This window comes from Alexandromys fortis, unplaced genomic scaffold (assembly GCF_014885135.2).
Source record: "Alexandromys fortis isolate MF-2015 unplaced genomic scaffold, M_Fortis_MF-2015_v1.1 scaffold_165, whole genome shotgun sequence".
In the NCBI taxonomy this organism is placed as follows: domain Eukaryota; kingdom Metazoa; phylum Chordata; class Mammalia; order Rodentia; family Cricetidae; genus Alexandromys; species Alexandromys fortis.
The window spans coordinates 617746-640776 of record NW_026068038.1 but is presented as its reverse complement, the minus strand read 5'-3'; the positions used below and the strand labels follow the sequence as shown (position 1 = coordinate 640776).

Here is a 23031-nt window from a genome sequence, read left to right as displayed (position 1 = left end):
TACCCAGAGAGAAAAACCACAGGACTGGCAGAGCCCCTGTGGACATTAAGGGCTGTGACAGTCCCAAACAGAAGTCATAGTACCTTAAAGAACACGCAGAGATTTGCCTGTATGCTGTCTGAGGGGACCTACCCCCCCCCCAGAAGGGGAACATAACACAGGCGCCCCTGAGACCGGCACACAGGGATGCTCCTGAGGGCCAGCTGCACGGGCACCAAGCTCTCAGTGCCCTGCCCACCCTACCTCTTCACCACAGTGCCAGGGGCTCCGTCTCCCTAATTAGGTAATAGTCTAGATTCAAGAGAGGTCACGTGATTTGCTTCAGGTCACACAGCAAAGCTGGGGTGTGGGATTTGAACCTGGTGCAGCTGACCTTAAAGTCCTTGCCTTAATAAATGTTTGAAAGCAAATACCAGCATGGCAAGAGCTGGACCGCACAAAAAGCCGACCCAGTGTGACAGTCACTCCAGGGAGCTATCAGCATCCCGCCTGCTATTTCTGCCTCCACCGCCAGGCCTGGGCATGACTCCTGCAGCTTTGCATCTTTTGCGAAATGCCAGGCTGTGACACATAGACCTCTCACCATGAGTAAAATACACCTGGGGTAGTGGGGTTTCAGTGCTCTGACACTGGGGTCACATTTGCTAACTCTATCCGTGGGAGCCGCACACTCAGGGAGCCCCAGGACCACGTGATATGCTAAGCGCTGCTCTGAGCTACTGCCCTTCACTCCTTCTCATTCACAGGCAAGTCCTCTGCCCACCCCGCCCCCGCTGCCCCCTCCTTTACCGTCTACTTCTCCACCTCACCCTTGACAACAACACCAGCTCCTAGGCCCCGCCCACCTGGCCCTCTGCCTTGGGGCCCACATATTGTGCCAGGACCCGGGGTAAAGTCCCAGGCAAGCTGCCTTCAGGGCTCTCCCTGTTCCCCTGGTGAACACAGGCTCTTGGAACCCCAAGAAGTTCCGTATTTGAAAGCATGTGGAGTCTCTCTACTACCTTCCCCCCCACCCCACCCCATTTCAGAGTGCAGTTAAGCCCAAAGCAAGCCCTCCTCACCCCACAGGGGAGGCCCTGGTTGCCCGGCAACCAGCAGGGCTCCTCCCAGGGCTTGCCTGGGATGGCCCGTTGCCTGGCAACCAGGCAGCAGAGTCCCTCGAGCCCAGCCAGACCACACAGCTGGGCCCAGCCTTGGCTGACTTCTCTCTGCCTAGGGAACCCCCGGGACCTTGTTCTTATTCCCCAAGATCAAGGCGGCAATTGCCTCTGTCCACAATGAATGTCGTCCTCTCCAGGTGAGCAGCCTGCGCTGCTGGGAGGGAATTGCTGGCGGGATCGCGCGCCCCGCCATCCCTTCTAGGTGGAGGGAGGATAGAGCTTGGACCACAGAGGTTTCCAGGATCCAGTCTGCCTGCCTCGCCTTTGCTGCCTGGAGACCTGGTACAGCCACTCACGGGTCTGTTCCCTGCTTCCCACTCGTGCCTCCTAGAAAGCCCCTGACAACTCAGGTCCCAGACCTCGCCCTCGGGTACCCTGCCCACTGCTCTGCCTCATGCCCCAGGCTCACTGTCATCTGCCCTCTATGATTGACTGTGAGTCTCCCTATGGCTCAGAGGCCGGGTGCCCTGAATGCACCTAGGGTACTCCTTACAAGTTGGCTTCCCAGTCTCACCTCAAGGGACCTGCTTCCCAGAGCCTGGGACCTGCATGTCTAACCTGTGTGTGAGTGATGCTGCCTTGGGGTCCGGCCTGCTGTGTGCCCTTAGACGGAACGCTTTGCCTCTCTGGAACTCAGTTTACTTGATTTAAAAGCAACGTCTTCTAGGGGAGTGTGACCAGAGCATTTGTAAACTACTAAGTTAAGCCTCATTAGGACATGGTGTTCCTCACAGGTCTGGGGGGCCCAGGAGGGGCTCGGGTTCTAGAAAGCGAGAACGGCAAAGGACAGCAACAGCCTGGGACTGGGAGAGAGGGATGTGGGGGGAGCCTAAGGAGGCCAACACCACAGCAGGCCCCCGAACTCTAGGAAGGCTGAGTCCCTGTGTTATCACTGAGCATCGGGTGTGGGCAGGCTACACGGAAGGGGACAGGGATGGACAGGGATGGGCCATGGGAAAGGTGGCATGAGTCCTGTGTGTGTCAGGGAGGGTGAGGGTAGGGAGTGCAGTGGTCAGCAGTCTGCACGGTGCTCCACAGAGGAACTCCGGGCTGGTGGGGCGGGAGGAGGGACCAACCAGGGAGAATGGGAGAGCGAGGGCCCAAATACTCTCCAGGTAGCTTGGTGGGGACATGGCACCATGCATGTCACACCTGAGCACGCCGCACCCAGTGGGAGTCATCACGGCTGTCTACAGCGATGCCTCCCTATTGGAGCATCCCTGGTACCAAATGGACTGCAAGGAACGAGAGACTGGGAAGGAGAGAGGGTGTGCAAAACAGTCCTCTTAAAAATAAGTGTGTATTTGTGTGTCTATAACATGTATGTGGTTGGCTGTGTGTGCCTGTGCACACTTGTGCAGAGCCCAGAGGAGGACGCTTGGTGTCTGTCACTCTCCACCTTATTCCCTTGAGACAGAGTCTCTCACTGAACCAGGTACTAGGCTGGCAGACAGCAAATCAGTCATCCTCCTGTCTCCATGCCCCATAATATTGCAGTTACATACAGATATCATGAGGTGTCACTCTTGACTTTTTTTGAGAGAGATAGACACACACACACACACAGAACAATGTGTGAATGTTTTGTTTTTGAGACAGTTTCTCTGTGAAGTCCTGGCTGTTCTGAAAATCTCTATGGAGGCCAGGCTGACCTCAAACTCACAGAGATTTGCCTCCCCAGTGCTGGAATTAAAGGCATGCATGACCATGCCAGTTATGTATGTGTGTATACAGGTATGGATTTGTACACATGAGTGTAGGTGCCCATGGAGGCCAGCAGAGGGCATCAGATCCCCTAGAGTTGAAGTTACAAGTGGTTATGAATCTCGGTTTTTCTATAAGCAATAGGCATGCTTAACCACTGAGCCATCTCTCTAGCCCTTCTAACTGGGGATCTGGACTTAGGTCTTTGGTGGTGTTTTTTTTTTCCCACTGAACCATTTTTCCAGGCCTCAAACTATCTTTTAGTCTCAAATTGATTCCCCCAAAGGTCACTCATTGAACCCAAAGCTTCTCAAAAGGGAGGAAGAGTGGACAGTATGGGGAGGGCCCATGGGAGTGGAGAGGGTTGGAGGAGGAGCCTCTGCAGTTGAGACAGTGGTGTGTACGAGAGTGTGGGGTGCTGCACCTCTTCTCAGGCCCCAGGGACAAAGGCCCCACCTGAGTCCCATCTACTGCTGCTTGGTCATGGGGCACAGGCAGGTCTTGTCCTCTGCCTCAATGGGCCCAAGGATTACTTAGAACTGCCCAGGGACCAGGTGCTTGTGGACCAGTTGCTTGGGTGGTGCCTGCCACACTGGAGAGGTGGGTACCGTGACTCCAGGGACTGTGACCTTGTCTGCACTTGGTGTCCTCACCCCCATCCAGGGACAGTCAGGTGAAGGCCATGGAGAACACTGTGACCAACGCTGAGAGGTATTTCGGTCAGTTCTGCTCGCTGCTGGCCTCCTACACACGCAAGACAGCCCGGCTGCGTGACAAGGCCGACCAGCTGGTGAAGCAGCTCATAGATTTTGCCAACACTGAGAACCCGGAGCTTCGGGCTACCATGCGAGACTTTGCCGAGGACCTGGCCAAAGTGCAGGATTATCGGCAGGCAGAGGTGAGCATGGCAGCCCTGGTCAGAAGCGAGAGCTGGAACATTCTCTCCCCTCAGGAACACACTGGTGACAGGGTGGAGAGCTAGAAAGCTTCAATGTGCTGGACAAGGACCATTCCAGTCAAGGGGACCTGGAAGCCTATCGGGGACCCCATGAGGGCCATAGATTCCTGGGTGTAGGGAGAAGATGAATGAGAGAGTGGTGGAGTGATGTCTTTTCAGAAACATCCTGTATGGTTGGCAGAGAAGACGACATGGGAACGCTGTGGCTGAGATTTACAAAGGGGTCCACACAGCACAGGCTGGGTGGCAGACAGCTCTTGCTATACCCACAGATAGCCCGGCAGGTGCAAGCTCTTGGGATACAGGGTAACTGTACTTGAAAGAGGCTGCTGTGCTTCTCTGATGGTACATGGGGATGCAACATGGTCATTGGGTGGCTGCCTATGCCCACTGTCCTTTTGGAGGGGACAAGGTCACTCTGTAGTCTAGTCTGGCCTGGAACTCAAGGCCAGCCTCCTGCCTCAGCCTCCTATGTGCCAGGGTTACGGGTGTGAGGCACCCTTCCCTTCTCTAACCAGGGGGAAAATGGAAGCTTCTAGCTCCGTGCTGGGCAACTGAGTGCCAACCAGCATCCCCACCCAGCTGCAGGCCTCTGGCTTCCTCCCTGCCTTCCATGCTGAGAGCTGGCTCTAAGCCTAAGAAAGAGCTCACACAGCCACCCAAGAAGGACATTACGTTCTTAAAGCGTTTAGGACATCAAAGGGGCGGAGAAAGGAATCGCAACCGAGCTTTCTGAAAGGAAGGGGTCGGTCTGTCCCTTTCATGACCCTTTTCCATGACACTGTCCCTCTCAAGGGTCCAGGGCACTGGAAAAGAATGGCCTAGTAGCGCTCCAGTCACTCCTGTTCATTTGGCGCGTCTGATCCCCAAGATGCTAGGAGCCATGGCAGGAAGACAGACCTCTCTGTCTTGCCCAGATACTGGCCCTCCACAGGCCTTGACCCGGGACTCTCTGCTGCTGGTGAAGCCTCAGGACCCAGAGCAGCACCACCTCAGGGTCCTGTGGGCACTGTGGCTGTATTAGCTTGTCATTGCTTCAGTCAAACACCCAACAGAATGACTTAAGGCCGAAAGGGTTTTGTTAACATGAGGGGGCCTTGCTTGTTGAAGTTTCTGTCCTGCCCTGTTCCCACAGCCGTTTAGCCCCAAAGAATCACACAGAAGTCTACATTAAATATAAAATGATTGGCCCATTAGCTCAGGCTTCTTATTAGCTCTTGTAGCTTATATTAACCCATTACTGGCTATCTATGTTAGCCACATGGCTCAGTACCTTTTTCAGCGAGTCAGGTCACATCCTGCTTCTTCGGTGGTCTGGGCAGGACTGGGAGGAGTCAGCTTCCTTCTTCCCAGAATTCTCCTGTTCTCATTTCTCTGCCTCTACTTCCTGTCTGGCTACTGGCCAATCAGCATTTATTTAAAATGTAATCGACAGAATACAGACTTGCCCCCCCCCCACTAGGGTTTATTCTGGCACACGTGACGGGGAAGTCATGGTGGTTATGATGAGGCAATTAGTCACAAGTTCTGTGCCTGTTGTTATCCTCCCAGGCTCTGCAAGGGTCCCACTAACCTGCTGAGATAGTCTGGGGCACAGTCACTGTCCCAGCACACAGCTGGGGATGCTGGCTTAGTGGGAAAAAGCTCATGGCAGGGCCAGACCAGGCCCTCGCCATTCCTGGGGGTGCAGGTATCTAGTCATAGAGCTGTCTTCTCTGTTTTTCTTACACTGTCCCATGCGCTCTGCAGGTTGAGAGGCTGGAGGCCAAGGTCATCAGCCCCCTGAAGCTCTATGGAGCCCAGATAAAGCAGACCCAGGTGAGCTGGGTGCACTTCAAGGTGTGCAGGAGTGGGGCCTGGCCCCTTGGGATCCCTAGAAAACGGCCCTCTTTTTCTGTGTAGGCAGATATCAAGAAATGTAAACGTGTCCAAAATAATGAGATCAAGCAACTGGAAAAGCTGGAGAAATTAAGGCAGAAGTCACCCTCAGATCGACAAATGATTGTATCCTTCCTCCTGCTAGGCAGGGTGGCCATTCCACACAGTGCAATGGAGGGATTGGGGACCTGGGGCTGCCAAGGGGGTACTGTAGTCAGAGACTGTTTGTTCATTTCCTGGCTACCCCGGCCTGAAATAATCACACAGAAACTATTCTAATTACAACACTTCTTGGCTGTTGCCTGTGGTTTCTCTCCTGCCTGGTTCCCACAGTTGCTAGGTTCCAAAGAAATCACACAGAAAGCCTGCATAGTTATAAACGGATTGGCCCATTAGCTCAGGCTTCTTATCAGCTCTTACAACTTATAATAACCCATTATTCTTATCTATGTTAGCCACATGGCTTGGTACCTTCTTCAGTGTCTGGGCAGGACTACAGATGGAGCTTCCTGCTTCCCAGAATTCTCCTGTTCTCATTCCCCCACCTTTACTTCCTGTCTGGTTGTCTTGCCTATAGTTCCTGCCTGGCTACTGGCCAATCAGCATTTATTTAGAATATAATTGACAGAATACAGAATTGTTCCACACCACTTGGCCAATAACTTAGACTTTTTATTAACCAACTCTTACATCTTAAATTAACTCACTCCTATTATTTTATATTTTACCACAAAGCTCATGACTTACTGGTAAGATTTCAGGGCATCTGTCTCCTTCGGTAGCTATATGGCATCTCTTTGCCTCTCTGCCTACTTTCTCTCTAAATCTCTGTTTGGATTTCCCGCCTGGCTTTATTTTGCACTGCCATAGGCCCAAAGCAGCTTCTCTATTAACCAATGGGATTAAAACATATTCATAGCATACAGAGGGGAATCCCACATCAGGGTACCTACCTAACCTGCAGGCCACCTGGCTTCATCTGAAACCTTAACAGCTCCCCTCAGTCCCAGGTGAGTATTGCTCATTACATTTCCACCTGGGCAGGCAGCATCTCCGCAACTTATACAGGTAACAAAGACTTCATGGAAGGGTGGGTGAGACTTAACCAGTGAGGCCAGTGCCCACGGGGCTCAGCACAGCAAGGTGAGGCAAAGGGGAGGGTGGTTGCTGAGGGTCAGGAGGTCTGAGCTCTGTCAAGCAAGACACCCAGTCGTGGGGTCACCTGCATCCTGATCACAGTGTAGCCACTGCCAGCCCCAGCCCTACTTCCCAAGCAAACTCAGGCAAGCTTGGGTATGAATGCCAGTCTCAGAGAGATGACACTAACACCTCTCCATGGCACCAGCCTGCCTGTTAGCTGGGTGCAGGACTATGGAGGGCTAGTCGTCTCTGTCCTGCTTGTCACTGTGAAAGCAGCCTTATTAGGAGTGGCCCTTCAGGGACATAAGTCATAGTTTCACTTTGACCCTGTGGAAGGGTGTCACCATGACAGTCACTGTCTCTCTCTCTCTCTCTCTCTCTCTCTCTCTCTCTCTCTCTCTCCTCATAGATCAAGAGTTAGAACCCACGAGGGGCTCTCTGGCCTCATCATGAGTAGGCAGGCTGTGTCTCTGGGAACCTAGGGGATTGGCCCCACCTCTTCCAGCATCTAGGCCACAGTCCCACTGGGCCTCTTGTCCCCTTGTCTCCTCCCCACTCCTTTCCTGTGCAGTCACACCTTCCCCAGTTCCCCTCCAGCTCATTCCTGGGCTTTATCAGAGAATTCAGGATCACTACGCACCTCAGGTCAGATAAATCAGCAGCCACAGGCTACTGCAGCCTAGTGTGCCCTTTACCATGTCTGGTGACCTGTGCACAGGACACGGGGTTTAGGAGGTGGACATCTCTAGATGTCCACTCTATAACATGGCGAACACCACACCTGAAGTGAGGGGCTCAAGCATGGCCTTCAGCCTAGAACAAGCCCCTGACTTGTATCCCAGGTCACCCAACTGTTTAGATCCCAGCTCCCCTCCCTTACTGGGGACCAGATCCTAATTCCATTCCACAAACATCTAGTTGATGTTAGAGCCCCATTCTAAAGAAGGGAAAGTGAGGCCCATGGGGTGACGTGCTCACTGTCACACGTGCCCTTAAACCCCAAACTCGGGATTTAGTTCCAGGGAAGGTTGCTCAGGGGTTGGTCTTGGCATAGAGCCAACTTTTCATGTGTGGAGGGAGTGGGCCATTCACCTGCAGTTGTCCATGGGTAGAATCAGTTGCCAAGAACATGGAAACTCCATTGAGTAACGCTCAGACCAGCAAGTCCCTGTCTTGGAATGACGGTTGTTGCTGTCAGTGCTGGAGCTGACTGTGAGGCTCTCCGGTCCCCCCACATGCTGAACATGGGCTCCCCTGTAGAGTGGCTCCCTCCTTTTACCATCCAATTCTCCCAACTTTGCAAGCACGTCTCATAACTGCCTCCTGACTGGCAAGAAAATTGGAGGCCAGAGAAGTTAAGTGACTTGTCTGAGGTCACACAGCTAAGCAGCAGGTCTGTCCAGCCCCAGTGAACATCCTTTCACCATGCCTGTAGGATTATTCCTTCAATGACCCAGTTAACAAGAGACCACCCAAGGCGGGAGAAAGTACCCCACAGGAGGTGGTAGGACTGAGAACGACCCAGAATAGTATCTCGGGGCCAGGCTCACCCTGTGACACTTTCTACTCCTGTGTCCCCGAGCCCAGGCGGAGACCAGTGCACAGAGGGCCTCTGTGGACACCAACCGCTCTACCCACCACCTGGCAGAGACAGTGGATGCCTTCCAGGAGCAGAAGCTGAAGGACCTCCGGGTAGGCAGTGGCAGCCTTGTGTGAGCATGTGCACGCATGTGAGCAGGTGTGAATTCCCGTGTTTGAGAGTAGACACACATGCACTGTTAGTGAGGTGTGAAAGGGACCTGGCACCAGTGGGGTCTTCTTGACTCTAGGTAGAGAGCTGTCCCCCCCCCCCCCATTTAAAAAGACTCAGGGATGTTGCTTGGCATCCACAGTGTGACCCTGTGTGGCGCTGCTACCCTGACCAGGCTTCTCTCTCTCAGAGAATCTTCTCTGACTTTGTGACCATCGAGATGGTCTTCCACGCAAAGGCAGTGGAGGTGTATTCCAGCGCTTTCAGGACCCTGGAGAGCTACGACCTGGAGCGAGACCTGCAGGTGGGTCCCTGGGCTTGACTGTGCTTTTGTGGGTTTCTATCTAGCCTGAGGGCTTGCTCTGATGAGCTACTTCAAACAGCTGGTCTGGATGCCACCCCGTCGTGGACTCTTCTCCTGGTCACCTGGAATGTCACCTGCTCAGCATCACAGGGCTGTTCAGTACTGAAGAGAGACAGCTGGGACAAAAGCTTTCTGTGGCTGGCACTCAGCTCTCAGCTCAAAGCGCTGACTGTTCCCAGCCGTGCTGATTAGATTCGCAGCAAGCTTTATCTGCAGAGCTCGGGTCCCCGAACCAACGCTGTGAGCCAATCATCTGTCCCTGTATCTTGTGGCTTTGGGTCACAGTCTGGAGCCGGGCTATTTCAAAGACGTCTTCCTGTGTGGGCAGATGTTGATGAGAGGTAGCTGTTCTCTGGACACAGGGAAAGGGTAAAGGTGCCTTAGGAGGCAGTGTGCGGGTCCAGTGGGTGTGGAGCTTGGTGACTGAGCCAGGAGTCCACAAAGCCCACAGCCTCGCACCTACCCCAGGTTCCCAGGGGAGGATGGTTTCCACCAACCAGCAGCCTGAGACACGGGGTCAAGAGGAAATCATTCTGTGTGCTCCTGCCAGGATGGTACAGATGACCCACTAAAGATGACCCATTCTATCACTCAAGGACAGAATGGGAGATGGAAGATCCATCAAAGGGTTGTTACATAAGCTTTAAAACCACACAGAAGGCTATAGAAGAACCCCAGGTTCTCCATCGCTTATTCATCTTTATGGCCCATGATAGCCTCAATCATGATCCTCCTGTCTCGGCCTCCTCAGGGCTAGGATTACAGGCATGTGGCCCGAGTCCCAGTTCTACAATATTCTTTGAGGGGTGGAGAGCAATGTCTAACCAGTGCTTTCTTTGTGTTACCTGGTGCCATTGGCCTCAGTTTGTCCATCTGTTTGATGGGATTAGAGCATCCCCTCAGGGGGCTGCTGTAGGGTCTATAAAAGAGCAAACAGGAAGTGCCCAGAGAGGCTTCATAGCTTCCTATCTTTGCTTCCTACTCCACTCCTGTGCTTTCAAACTGGATCCATTCACCCTGGTCTTTCCTTGGCAGGACTTCAGAGCCAAAATGCATGGAATTTATGGGCACAGTGAAGCTCGGCCACCCACAGACCCCAGCCCCTCTCCATCTCTCCCTTGGACTCTGGTCAGCCAGGTGAGCACTTACATATCATGGGAGTCAATCCAGGACAAAGGGAAGAACCAGGGGAGTGGATGGGTGGCTGACAGCTGGTGTGGTGGGGACAACTCTGGGTTGGGACTGTTTGTGTCTGCTTGCGTGGGCCACCACCCCAGAGGCACACTGACGGGAGTGCACGGGAGTGAGGGGTCTGGAATGACAGGGTCTGACCTGATCCCACCTGGGCCAGATTCAGAACTTCTCAGATGTTAGGATTGAGGCACACACGGCAAATGTCATCTGACGGTTCAGGATGGCTCGCCATCGCCAGCCTTAGGCCAACAACCTCGGGGAGATTGACAGGGTCTGCAAGAAGGAAGTGGACAGGGCAGGCATGGTCCTAGAGTCACAGTGAAGAGAGGTGGCCACTGCGAGGGTGTGGACACTGTGAGGGAGGAGGACACTGTGAGGGAGGAGGACACTGTGAGGGAGGGGGACACTGTGAGGGAGGAGGACACTGTGAGGGGGTGGACACTGTGAGGAAGGGGGACACTGTGAGGGGGTGGACACTGTGAGGGAGGGGGACACTGTGAGGGAGGGGGACACTGTGAGGGAGGGGGACACTATGAGGGGGTGGATACTGCCAAGTGTTATCACTGAGCTTCACGAAGGTCTTTTCTAAGCACAGTGAAGAGATTGGGCTTTCTCCAGTGCACTCTCTGTGGCTGGTCGGTAGTCATGCCCTCTCTTGGCCTAACCTACTAAGTGGCTCATAGCTACAGTCACTCCTTATAGTGGTATAGGAGAGTCACCTGTCCAGCTCCTCGTCACCACCGCTCCTGGTTTGGATGCTGCAGCTGTGACTTTTCTTTCCGTCATTCAGAGTGTTCAGAGCACCATGGCACGCCAGGGAAAAGACGAGGAGGAGAGCGAGGCAGACTCTGTGGAGGAGATCCCCCTGGAGGACCTCAAGGGACAGCAGCAGGGATGCCGTGACTAGGAAGAGGATGCAGTAGCAGGTTGAAGACCTAGGCTGGCCTGGACCCTGGTAGGCTCTGCTTGTGTCCTCAGGTCAGGGATCCCCGGAGCCTCACTTTCCTTATCGGCACAGCAGGCTGCTCTGCGGACTCCTACTCCTGGTGTCAGTGAGAGACATGTGACTTTCAGTTGCATCCTTGCTTTGCCTGTTTCCTGCCTTTATCTGGGGACAGGAGTCTCCACATGTGTTAATGCTAAAGCGTGGTGGATTAGTTTTGGGGGTCTTCCTGGTCAAGTACCACCAACGGGGAGGCTGAAGCAGCGGAAGAATAGACCGCCCTGCCCAGAAGCTGCCATCCACATCAGGTGTTGGAGGACTAGCTCCTCCAGAGCGGGGAGGTATGGGCAGCCTAGGCCTCTGTCCGGCTTCTGGCTCGTGCAGCCTGTTCCTGTGGCCACGATGCCCAATGTCTGCTTTTGATTCTACACGGTGTTCTCCCTAAGTGCACCGAAGTCTGTGTCCAAATGCCCCCTTCTGTAAGCTGAGGACCCCTACTGTGGTTGCCTTCCAACTCCTGCACAAGGACCATTTTCAGGCTCTGCACCCCAGGACTTAACTCTTCAATACACAGACTTGGCAGATAGGCACAGATCTCAGCCATTACACAGACATGGCATGATCTATACAATGGCCATGGGGCCATAAACACACAGAGGTCCACAGCGAGGGTAGGTAGAGGGTGGGTGGGCACCTCCAGGAGCATGTGTGAGGTGATCCCTGGGCACACTCTTCAGGGGATGTTCCCTAGGAAGAATGAGGCCACCATGAACGTGATAGGTCCTAGACTTGGATCAATGAACTCTTAGGTGAGAGGGTATCCCATGTCCTTTATCACTCTGTTCCACAGACAACTTGGGTCAGCGCAGGCTTGATCACCCCCTGGCATCAGGGTGCACCCGACCCTGCCTCCTCTCTGAGCCAAAGCACTCCCTCCTGGGAGACCCCAATTTGGCCCTACATGACAGGTTGTGATCAGGTACCCCACACGTCCAAGTAGCAGGCCACACTGTCCTCAGGCAAACTCTAGCCCAGCTTCTGAGTCTAGACGGGGGGTGGGGCTATCTATTTCTGCTAAGCCCGTGATGTGACTATGTAGTCCGTGAGGTCCTCACAGATATGTGAAAACAAGTTAATATGACTTCTTTTTCAAACATAATTTATTTCAGTTTTCACCTCCTGACAAGTCAAGGTACTATATATATATGGATAGGTACACTTTTTTTTTTTTCTTCACAGGAAACAGCCCTGCCTGAGATCCTCAACCTCATAACTTTCTCAACCTTAATTTTAGAACATGACCTGGCAGGGCACCAAGTTGTGTAACATATAAAAGACAGCATCACTGGAGGGCTTCTGGCAAAAAAATGGGTATGGAACCCTAAAGAGAGAACAGACCGTGCAGGTGGAGTCCCCACAGAAACTGCACTGGGAACCAGGTAGAGCAAGGCAGCCGACGGTCCAGGTCCTCACATATGCTCTATGGAGATACATGGCTGCTGTCTGAGACTAGTATCTCCCAACAGTGAAATGTCCAACTCCTCCCTCGCAGGGATCCCCATTCTGAATGAAGTGACGGTCGGTCTCAGGCTACTGACCAGCATTCTTCTCCCCAGCTGACACTATGCTAGCGCCTCTTGCAAGCGTGGCGGTGAACCAACCTTTTCCCCCAGGCAGGGTGTCTTTCCTCCTTTCCATGAACACAACCATCATCTAGGAGTAAGGCCCAGCCTCAGCTTAGGGTCCAAGCCAAGGCATTCCGTGGGCAGGGATCCTTTCTGGATAAAGCTCTGTCTCTGAAGTTGAGCACAACTTGTAGCTGGGCTCATGCCACCTCCTGTCAGAACCTGGAGTCTACAGGGAAGCTGGTCCCCCAAAGCACTAACTTTCCGAGGAGCCCCATGAACACAGCCCGACTTGGGGTGGTGCTCCCAGCTCTGTGCCCATCTGTTCTTCAAAGCTCAGACCAACTACCAGAGGGACATTGACATAAGCTTCCCTGTCACTCTGCAGCAGGGCAAATTGGCCCACATCACCCCCTGGACCCCATCCCTCTCCAGGAGCAGGTGGCACACTGACCCAGAGTCTCCAGAGGGGACTGCAGAATGAAGGCCCTGCAGGAGCCTGCCATGGAAGGTAGCCTTAGTAGGGGTATGTTCACCACATGTGAGAAGTCTGGAAAAGACCGGTCCACTCATTTTCTTACCTAACAGTATACTCCTGTCCCATCCCTGATGGAGTGGAGTGCAGGAACCCAGACGCAAGAGGCCTGTCCAGTCAATGAGGCCCATTCCGTGGGCATCTACTGGCAGCTTCTCAAGCTAAACAAGCCTGAGACTGTGGCTGTGAGGACGGATCTGAAGGACAGATGGGTTAGGCAGCTCAGCCCTTAGAAGGACTCTGCAGAGCTGGCTGACTTGGAAGATGGGAGGAGCGGGGGCAGGAGGCTGGAACCCAGGAACCTCTGCGGAGGAAGGTTCTCTTACTGTTTCCCTGAGGCTGTACATGTCCCATACAAGAATCCTCTAGTTTTGGAGTCTTCTGGCTGTCTGACTGCAGTCTGGGAACCGGGATAAAGCTGCTCCAGCTGTGCAGGCTCAGAATGAAAAACCAGCTAGTCAAGTGCCCCAGGAAGGTCAAGGTCAGGTGAGACTACACCTGGGACTCCTAAGGTCACCACAATTAGACCTCCACTCTTCGCATAGTTCCCAGCAGAGAAGCTTGGGCCACTCACACCAGCAACCTGGAGTGGCAGATGTTTCTAGAGTAGCAAGCTGCCCTTGGAGCCTCCTGTGTCCATGGGCCATGCAGGGTCCCTGAGCTACAGAAACCAACAGAGCACTGATTACTTCCTCTCAGATGAGGGGGGACAAGACAGGCTGTGGGACCCCATCTGCATCAGGCTAAGTCTTCAGATGGGACACTGGCTCTAAGGCTACCCTGAGTTCATGTGGCCCAGGCTGGCTTTGAAATCCCTGTGTAGCTGAGGATGATCCTCCTGCCTTCACCTCCTGAGTGAAGGATTACAGGTGTACACTATGCCCAGCCAGGAAGACTTCCTTCCTATGTGGATGAAGCTTGAACACCAGCTTTATCCGCAGTCTGCTTGTTGAGACACTGACCTCCTCAGCCCCTTTGTTTCTTGGACAAGAGGAAAATCACAGTGTGCCAGGATGCACAATGCAGATCTCTCAATAGACCCGCGTGTGGCCCTGCCTGAGGCTAGACACTCAGCAGAGGCAGCCTGGAGGCTGCCATGCTCTGCCACCGACACGCACAATACCCTAACAAAGCTGACTGCAGCAGAGCCACAGTAACTGGCCTGTTTTCAGAACTGGGGACTACTTTCTGTAAGGGTAAACACTGTCGTGAGTGACAAAGACTCGCACAGCCCTGAAGGTCACATGCCAGGAAGGCTTGAGTGTGTTGCTAATGAGCCTGCACAGATCTGGGCCACTACCGGCCAAGACTGGAGATACTGCTTGGGATTATCCAGGTAATTTGACCTGCTTGTGAGCTCAGCTGGGCAGCCAAGGAGTGCTTGCCAGGGAGCCCAGTTCACACTTGCTTGGTGAGCCCTAGGGGAAAGCTACCACAGGAAGACAAGATACTTCATGGGCAGACTGGTGACCTCCCAGAGACACTGGCCAGAGGCTCCCAGATGTGAAACTTTATCAAGGCTAGTTGTCAACACAGGACATCTGCAGGTGGTAGTGGGACCACCTCCATCACCTGCATCTTTGCTCCCATCAAAGACCACCTTGTCCTCAGAGGGTTACCAAGTCCTTAGCAGTGGCCTGTGGATCTAACATGGGTCAGAATTTCCCAACTCTGTGGGGCTGGATCTGCAAGAATAAAGAGCAAGACAGACAAAACAGAAAACAGAGCCATCGTTCCTTTTCTCCTTGAAGGGTTATCTCAAAAAGTTGGTGTGGAACAGTCTCCAACTCACTTCTAAAGACCGTGTGCTGGAACCATTGGTGCTCTTCCCCTTAAGGCTGTGCATGGCTGCACGGGGCATGGCAGAAGTCAGACAACGCAGCTGCTGGAGTCAAGTCTCACTGAACTCAACTAATGCAGGACTGGGAGGAGCAAGGAGAGGCTGCTGTGCTTGTACAGTTGAGGAAGGCTCTAGAGAGGACAGCAGGGGTGACCCCACTTGACGTCCCCTCCCTTAAGCACAGGAGCGGAGACAGGCACAGTTATGGGGTCCTAACATTGGGGTGGGTGTCCTTGCTGGCCCCAGTAATACATCCTATGTCATCAGGGGCTGACCAGGCTGTCAGCATTTGTTTGAATTGTTCCGCGATGAATGAACGGCCTTCGGTCGCCCCCAACATCCAAGAAATGCTCGTTCAAAAGCTCGACCCATCTGCTTTTCTTTGGACATCCTAGGGAGACATTCCCCACAGGGAAAGCTTGCCTTTGGCAGCTGAGTACATGGCTGTCAGGAGAGGACTGCTGTGCTTGCAGACAGACCTTGACTAAATATGACTGAAGGCTGAGGGACAGGGAGTGATGAGGCTATGAAGAGTGACAGCAGAGCCTGCAAGGCCGAATTCAAGGTCAGTGACTAGAATGGCTGTAGCTGGCACAGAAGGAACCTAGGCTGCTGGTGGGGCGGATGGGGACAGCAGCTCTGGAGCCAGCACACTGGATGCTGTGGGTTAGACTTTGTCTGGCACGTGGGTGCAGAGGAGGAAAGTCCCTGTGGGTCTTTCAGAAGGAGAAGGGCACGGGCTGGAGCTATCAGGCAACTTCACTTCCTTTCGGCCTCCTCTCAGTCAGATGGATTCTGTGCTCCCGCTCTAACCAGTTGCTCTTAGCAAGGGTGTCATCCCAGTGCTGCAGACAACCTTCCCCACGCTTCCTGCACTCCATGACATATATTGTTGCTGTCTGGGAGCTAAAGGATTTTCTCTGCTATTGAAGGACAGACGGCGTTGAGTGGACAGTTCACGGGTTCTGTTGACAGACTCTGGAGTCTGAGACAAGGTTGTGGCTGGCAGAACGCTCACACCGTTAGGGAAGTGACAACCCTTGAGTTCTCTTCCAGTTCCTGTGATTTCTAGTTCCTGCCACATGCAGAGGTGACAAAGAGCAGGTAGCCAAGACCTTTCAGGAAGGCTCCACGGTCCCTCCACACAGCTAATGCTCCCAGAAAGTCCTGTGGCAGGGAGTGGCAGGCTGTGACCCTCAGTGGAGGTTCTGTTCGCACCTTATAGCTGTGTGTATCCCTCCTGCACCTCCATGTCTGCATGTCCCTGGCTCTCAGCAGGAACTTTGGGACCCTAGCTTATGGCCTCCTCCACCCTCTGTCTCATCTCATAAGCCTGGTGCTCAAGGATAGGTGGGGGGTAGATGGTCCCTCATTTTTAGCTGTGTAACCAAAGGGACACCTTGTACATAGAGTGGGGAGCAAACACAGGCAGGGGGAGACAGGCTTCTGGAGTCTTTTAACTGCTAGTTCTAGGGCAGCCAGGAGCGGCTCTGGGTGCTGCTGGTGTCATGCAGGGTCATCACTGGGGTGACAGCTCCTGGGAGAGCGGCGTGTGCTGACCTCCTATTCTGTGGCCATTTGTTCAATGTGATCACTTAGCAGCTTGTATTGCTCTGGAAGAGAAGACAGGATTATTCCAGAAGAGATGGTTGGTGGCCAGGAATGACTTGGCCTAATCTGCACACTCAGGTCAGGGATGAGGCTGCTGGCTCGAGCCACGGTCAGTCACAGGTAGTTAGGCACTGCTCTCTAGAGCTCAGAGCTGAGCCCTTGTCAAGGAGTATACACTTGGGAGTGGGTCCTCACGCTGAGGAACACGGATTTTTACAGGAATGGTGTCATGTGTGGAGTGCGGCCCCCAGCAGCCAACAGAAGGCTTGTTGAGCTCTGATGGCCACATGGAGGGGGAGATAACAGTGAGGCTGCCTGGTGGCTGTAAATGCCCTTGTGCCTTTGCAGCAGCTCCTCCTGGCTAGGAACAAGGGCAAGGGTCTTTTACTGGTTTATCAAACAGAGGTCTAAACATAAGGCCTTGGCCCAGGAGAACACCAGTAGCAAATGGTGACACACAAACCTGCTGCAGTGTTGAGACAACACTGAGCCACAAGGCTCTCTGCTGAGGCAGAGAAATGGACTCTGGGAAACCTCAGAGTCCCCCCATTATCCACCATCCTTCCCTGACAGATGGCACTCTAAAAGGTACCTACTTGTGGCCAAGGTTTTGCTCTGCACAAGGGATAGACTGACAGAGCCATGTTCATTTCTGACCTGGCTGTGCCTCCTGTCACTTGCCATCCCTCACCAGAAACAACTTCCAGCTACACAGCCAGAGTATACGTTCCATGTACCGGGGAAAGAAGGTAAGCCAGGGAAACAGGTTTCCATGGCAGGTGCCCTCCTCTAGCAGGGTGAGAGGGGTTGCTCTGGCTCCCACCTCCCCATGATACCCCTTGCTCAGCTCACCCTCATCCAGGTTGCCAATCACAGCCTGCTTCTTCAGGAAGTCACTGCAGAGCTTCTTGTTCAGGCCAAAGGCCAGCATGTTGTGGGTGAATGTACTGCAGGAGAAACACCCATGGTCATTACCCTGCTGTCAGTCCATAAAAGGGAGCCAAGACCCTGGGCTCTAAGACCAGGGGACTGGCTGGGATTTGGGGCAGCACCAGGTGAAAAGTTTACCCATACCTCTTAACTGGAATTTGCACTCCAGGATCAAGAGAAGGACCGACTAACAACCCCTGTGCCCCTGAAAAATCAGACCTGCTACACCACCCCATCCTGGTAGGTGGCCCAGGCTGGTTTCATGGCTCGGTTCTCACCCCAGTTGCCCGAAGGTGATGTTCTCATTGAACCGCAGGCTGTCATCCCGCTCTTCCTGGGTCATGTGGCACCATTTCTCCCTGTGGGCACAGGAAGGACAGGATGGGCTTCAGAATGGCTTGGGACCCTCCCTCCCCTGCTCTGTGGAGCTGGTAGTCTGCACTGGCTCTTGGACACATGGGGACCTGACTTGGGGGTACCTTCCACCAGAGACTGCCACTTGTCTGGGGATTGCCAAACACCAGCATTTACTCCCTGCCTAAGATGAAGAACCACAAAGATAACAACACTCAGTTGTCCTGGAGACCTGGGAGGTTCTTAGTCCTGAGGACTTGGTCCACTTAACGGATCAGGAAATTCAGAGAGTGTAGGGCCTTGCCTGGTGTCCTGTGACCATATGCGAAAGGCAGCATCTACAGGAGACCCAGGAATGGGGAGCCTGGGAATATATGACAGCCACACTTTCTGCACAGAATCCACCATGACTGTTTCCCACCATGGAGGGGACAGTCACTCGACACTCTGCCTACAGGCTTCCTGGCACTGGTCTGTGACCACGTGGCCATCATGAAGCCAGCCCAAACTCTAAAGCCAATGGGGTTGTGGGAAGTCTCTAAGAAGGACAGGTGGCATGGGGTGGGTACCCGGGTAAGATTGGAGTATTCTTTTAAGCATCCACCTGCCCTGTGTAGAGGAAAGGCCCAGGAGTAGGAGAGAAAAGTGCCTATACTAACACCTCTGCCACTAACACAGCAAGACTGTCGCCTGCCACCCATAACCCTGGCTTTCCCCTTCCTGGTGAGGCTCCTGGACAACCCTTAAGAGGGCACAGCAGCCCCCTGTGTCTATGCTCACTGCCCATGTGAAGTCAGACCCTGGTACTCAGAGGACAAATACACGGCTTCCCATGGGAGGGGAGCTCATTTTGGCCCACTTCTTCCAAAGAGAAGCCTCAGGATGGATGACTCTAACTAAAGCAAAGTGGAGAGAAAGATCAGAGCACAGGGAGAGAAGTAGCATGGAGGACGGAGAGGTCAGTCGTGGAGAAGCAGAAGGAAGGAAGGGAGAGAACAAAACAAAGGGACGAAAGCCCAGGCCTGGCTCTTCCTGGCCCAGGCCACTGACTGCCACAGCTCAGCAGGGTGGCGTTCACTTGCACCCTCCGCACGCTCAGGCAGCACACCTATCAAGATCCCAGAATGCACTGGAGGATGGTGCAGCCTTCCAACACTTGCTCTGAGGCTGTTTAGGTACACACAGCCCTGTACCACCAGCGGCCTGCCATGTACAGATGTGCACAGTAAACCACTGAGTTGGGCAGCATAGAAGCTCCGATCCTTCATGCCCGACCCCATAAGGAAGTGATTCTCCTTGCTGCAGACAGGACTAAAAAACTGAGCTGTCACCTGACTTCTGAAAGAAGAGTAGAAGGTCATGAGAAACTTGGCCTGGCTGGTGCCTTCTCTCTAGTTGCTTCCTAAGAGCTGAGTTCAGGCCTCTGCAATGACCTACACATGGAACATCTATCACAATCTAAGCAGTCTCTCTCCCCATGCGTGCTTGCGTCTGTGTGTATGTGAGTGCATGCATGTGTGTGTGTGCGCGTGTGTGCGTTCTGCACTTGATTGGAACCTCTGGGACTAGGCGATGGAAAGGAATCTGCTGTTAGCAGGGGACACTGGGAAAGACAGCTGCTGGAGGCTGGGGAACTTGAGTGACACCAACTACTCTCCAGGAGGCCTGTGCTGACCAGTTGGCAGCTTGGGCTCCACTGAGGTAGCTTGTGAGGCCTAGTTGGGTGGAAGCTCCTTCAGCTGGATTCAGAACAGGTCGCTGAGCCAGTAGCATGGACCAGCTCAGCTGTCTGGGATGGGAGGTGGGGGTGGACTGTGACAGTGCCCATCTTCAGGCCCACGTTGTTCCTAGGAAACTGGCTTGTCACAGGGTTCTCTGAGAGAACATGGGGGATGGGTCCCTGACACTGCGAGTGGGATGTCAGGCCTGAATACTCCTCACAGCTACTGTGAAGTCACAGTATCAAGGGGCATCAGAGCAGAAGAGCTGTGAACCATTACCATGAAACATGTGTGTCCAGGCTCCAGAGAAACCCACCTGGGTTCACAGCTCTTTGTGATTGGGCACAGCTTTTACTCTAAAAATGTCACAGAGACTTCTGGGACACACGAGTCAGACCCCTGCAGGTTCAAAGGCAGGCAGCCCATCTTTGCTTCAAAGGACCACCCCAGCTCTTCTGATTACCCAGTGGCTGAAGGAGAGGGGGTCCTTCTATGTGACCCTAGACCAGGTAGCACGTCCCTCCAGTGGGAGTGGGAGGAGCTGGAAACAGGACAGCTTTTCCACATCCACCCTCCATTTCCACACCTGTGGGATTCCTGTGTCTGGCCCAGGTACAGAGGGGTCCATGGAGAGTGCCATGCCCCTGAGGGCTAGCAGTCTTTTGCCCATGTGTGCCTCTTGGGATGGCTCACAGTGTCCTGTTTTCTAACTATCTTAGGGTGCTCTGACCCTGGCAAGCTCTATCTGTCTTGGGTTAGGCCCTGTCACCAGCCTACCTAGCACAGGACATGCCTCCCCAAAGACACCCTCCCCTCCTGGCAGTGGCCTTGGAAGGAACCCCAGAGCTGTAAAATGGAACGAAGTCACGTGGACACACACCTCTTCTCCTCCTGCTCTCCAGCATCCCCTCTGGAGCGGCAGCAGAAACAGGTAAACAAAGGCACATGTCAAAGTCATGCAAGATATGTGGATGGAAAAGAACAAGCAGAGAGGATTATTCTAGGTGGGAGCGGAGAGGACAGAGAGAGACAGGGAACCCAGAACAGATGGATCCCTAGGTGCTGGGAGAGCTCAGTGAGAAGCCAATGGCGCGCCTGGAGGCTACCCAGTCTCCAGACAGAGTGGAATTCTCCCCAGGGTCTTCTAGAAGTCTAGGGCCTTGTCCACCCCATGCTCCCTCGGTTTCCCCAGGAAACAGTCCCAACAGATGATCATGGGACTTGAGGCAAGCCACCTCATTTCCACTGGCCTCAGCTGCTCCTCTGAGGAAGGGCACGACCTCAAATAATCACTTTCCAGCAGAGGAGCCTCGACCAGATGGTGCTCTGCTCATCTGCTCCCTCTCAAACACAGCAAAGACACAGGGCCTCCCTCGTGATAGTCAATCCAAGCTCTGAGTTACTGGCTACAAAGCCCCACACTTGCGGGCCAGTAGGGCTTGCCGTCCTTCCACAGGAGTGCTGCCATGCAGCCAACTGGAGTGGGTAGCAACCTGTGCCTGCTCCCAAAGAGAGCCTCTGTGGTATTGGGGACAAGCCCTTCCCTGCTTTCCATGCCTTCTGAACAGAGTCCCAAAGGGCATTGGAGGTGCAGGACTAGCGTGGGCATGGCTGGGAAGGTCTGCTTAGGCGGCAGCTATGGGCCCAGGGGGTAGTTACACTGCCAGGCCTGATGCTAGCAGTGGATGGAGGGGTGGAGTGGAGGCCAGTGTTCTCCCTTGGGCAGAGGCATTTTCAGGAGGATCAGGCCATGTCATGCCAGAGCCCCAGAACAGAAAGCACCATGCAAGCTGAGCATCCCACCCCCAAAGCTGTGAGCACTAACCCCTCAGGCAGCTTGCAGGGCTCTGGGACACATGGGTGGAAGAACCCAACAGCAGTTCAGCCATCTTGCTGGCTCCCAAGGACTTGGGAGAGTGAGCCAAGACTTGGTCCTCTCCCAAGGCTGGAGGGTACACTCTTGGCTCATACCTGGTGGTGGGGGATCGCTTCCGCCTCTCACAGTGGACAGCATCAAAAAAGGCTGCATTCCAGAACCTCAATGTGTGCCTGCAGGATGAGACAAGGGTAAAGATCTACCCAGGAGTAGGTACGCCCTCCCCACCCTCTACACCAAGAGTGACAGCTTCCCATTTTGTGTCTGGGAAGCCTGAGAGGTGAGGAAAATGTTGTTCTGGCAGGGGACGGAAGAGTTGAAGAGGCCTGTGGGAGGGTGGAGCAAGCCAGCCTGCTCATCTGCTCAGGCAGGCAGCAGTGGGCTTCCAAGGGAAAGTGGACAACAAGACCCCTTCTTCCTAAGCAGGATCTCCTCACCAACATAGGAACCCAGAAGCCTCACACCGTGGCAGTTATAGGAACATAGCCATGGGAATGTGGAAGCTTAAAAATCAGGGGTGGCCTGTGGCCTGTGTTGCAACTGCACATGTCATTGCCACAGGCAGTTTTTACTACTCAGCATAGCATGTGGGAGAACAGAGACCACGTGACCCAGTGTCTAGACCCTTTGTTACACCAGGTCCAGGTACCTAAGGGTCCAGCATAGCTACTGGGGTAATATGGCCCCAGTGAGGCCCTGACCTCTTGGCTGAACAGTGTCTCCAGTTGGTTCAGGTCTAGCCTCCCTATGCTGACCTCGCTAGCCTCTACACAGCCCCCTGCCCCGGTGGTTCCCATTGCATTTCTCAGTCACACTTCTCGCATGCCCTTGCTGGACTGTGACCTTTGAGGGAGGAGCCATGCTGATACATTCTACTACATGCTAGAGTTGCTCTTCACTGATGAGAGAGTGGGAAATGGGAGGCTCCCCAGGCTCTCCACGCAACACTAAGGGCCGCCAGAGCTTCTAACGGCTACTGTCTTGGTCTGTTTTGTGCTAACGGCTGGTGATGTTAGCACAATGATATATTCAGAAAAGATATGACTCAAGATTTATGGCTAGAGGCTTCCAACAGCCTTGTACTGGTTCTGGCAAGGGTCCCTGGCTGCATCCCAACATGGCCAGGACAGGCCAAGTGTACAAGGCAGCCCTGCTTCACAGCATACTTCAAGAACTGACCTGAAAGTGTGGTGACCACCTGAATCCCTTCCTGAGGTGCCCAGGTGAAGACCCTTGCACGAGATCTTACTTCTAGTGCTCAGTGGTTAAGACCACTTACTGCTCTTCCAGAGGACCAGGGTGCTGATTCCCAACTCACACATGGCAGCCCACAATCATCTGCAACTCCAGTTCTAGGGGATCTAAGGCCCACTTCTAGCTTCCAAGGGTACCAGGCACACATATGGTGCAGAGACATACATGCAAGCAATACACTCCAAATAATAATT

At 53.7% G+C, this 23031-nt stretch overlaps 2 protein-coding genes across 9 annotated transcripts in view; one reads left to right on the top strand and one right to left on the bottom strand.

The window, feature by feature from the left end:
* Nucleotides 1-1163: 1163 nt before the first annotated feature.
* On the top strand, nucleotides 1164-12154 carry Cibar2 (CBY1 interacting BAR domain containing 2). Its single transcript, XM_050165204.1, has 9 exons — nucleotides 1164-1297; nucleotides 3528-3762; nucleotides 5572-5640; nucleotides 5725-5826; nucleotide 6181; nucleotides 8423-8532; nucleotides 8781-8894; nucleotides 9990-10091; nucleotides 10939-12154. The coding sequence occupies exons 1-9, from the start codon at nucleotides 1278-1280 to the stop codon at nucleotides 11053-11055; spliced, it is 870 nt and encodes a 289-aa protein (XP_050021161.1). The 5' UTR covers nucleotides 1164-1277; the 3' UTR covers nucleotides 11056-12154.
* Nucleotides 12155-12278: 124 nt separating this feature from the next.
* Kiaa0513 (KIAA0513 ortholog) overlaps nucleotides 12279-23031 on the bottom strand; it is an 89397-nt gene continuing 78644 nt past the window's right edge. For all 8 annotated transcript variants that reach the window (XM_050165189.1, XM_050165188.1, XM_050165190.1 and 5 more), the window contains 4 exons: nucleotides 21679-21756; nucleotides 17911-17991; nucleotides 17555-17649; nucleotides 12279-16704 (listed from right to left, as the gene is read on the bottom strand). In XM_050165189.1, coding sequence (XP_050021146.1) covers nucleotides 16655-16704; nucleotides 17555-17649; nucleotides 17911-17991; nucleotides 21679-21756 — 304 coding nt within the window. In that variant the 3' untranslated portion in view covers nucleotides 12279-16654. The remainder of the gene's footprint in view (nucleotides 16705-17554; nucleotides 17650-17910; nucleotides 17992-21678; nucleotides 21757-23031) is intronic.

Excerpts from the sequence above, each read along its gene's own strand:
- Cibar2 (XM_050165204.1), top strand. The coding sequence starts at position 1,278 with ATGAATGTCGTCCTCTCCAG. Across the intron at positions 3,763-5,571 it reads AGGATTATCGGCAGGCAGAG|GTTGAGAGGCTGGAGGCCAA; the intron begins GTGAGCATGGCA and ends TGCGCTCTGCAG. Across the intron at positions 8,533-8,780 it reads AGAAGCTGAAGGACCTCCGG|AGAATCTTCTCTGACTTTGT; the intron begins GTAGGCAGTGGC and ends TCTCTCTCTCAG.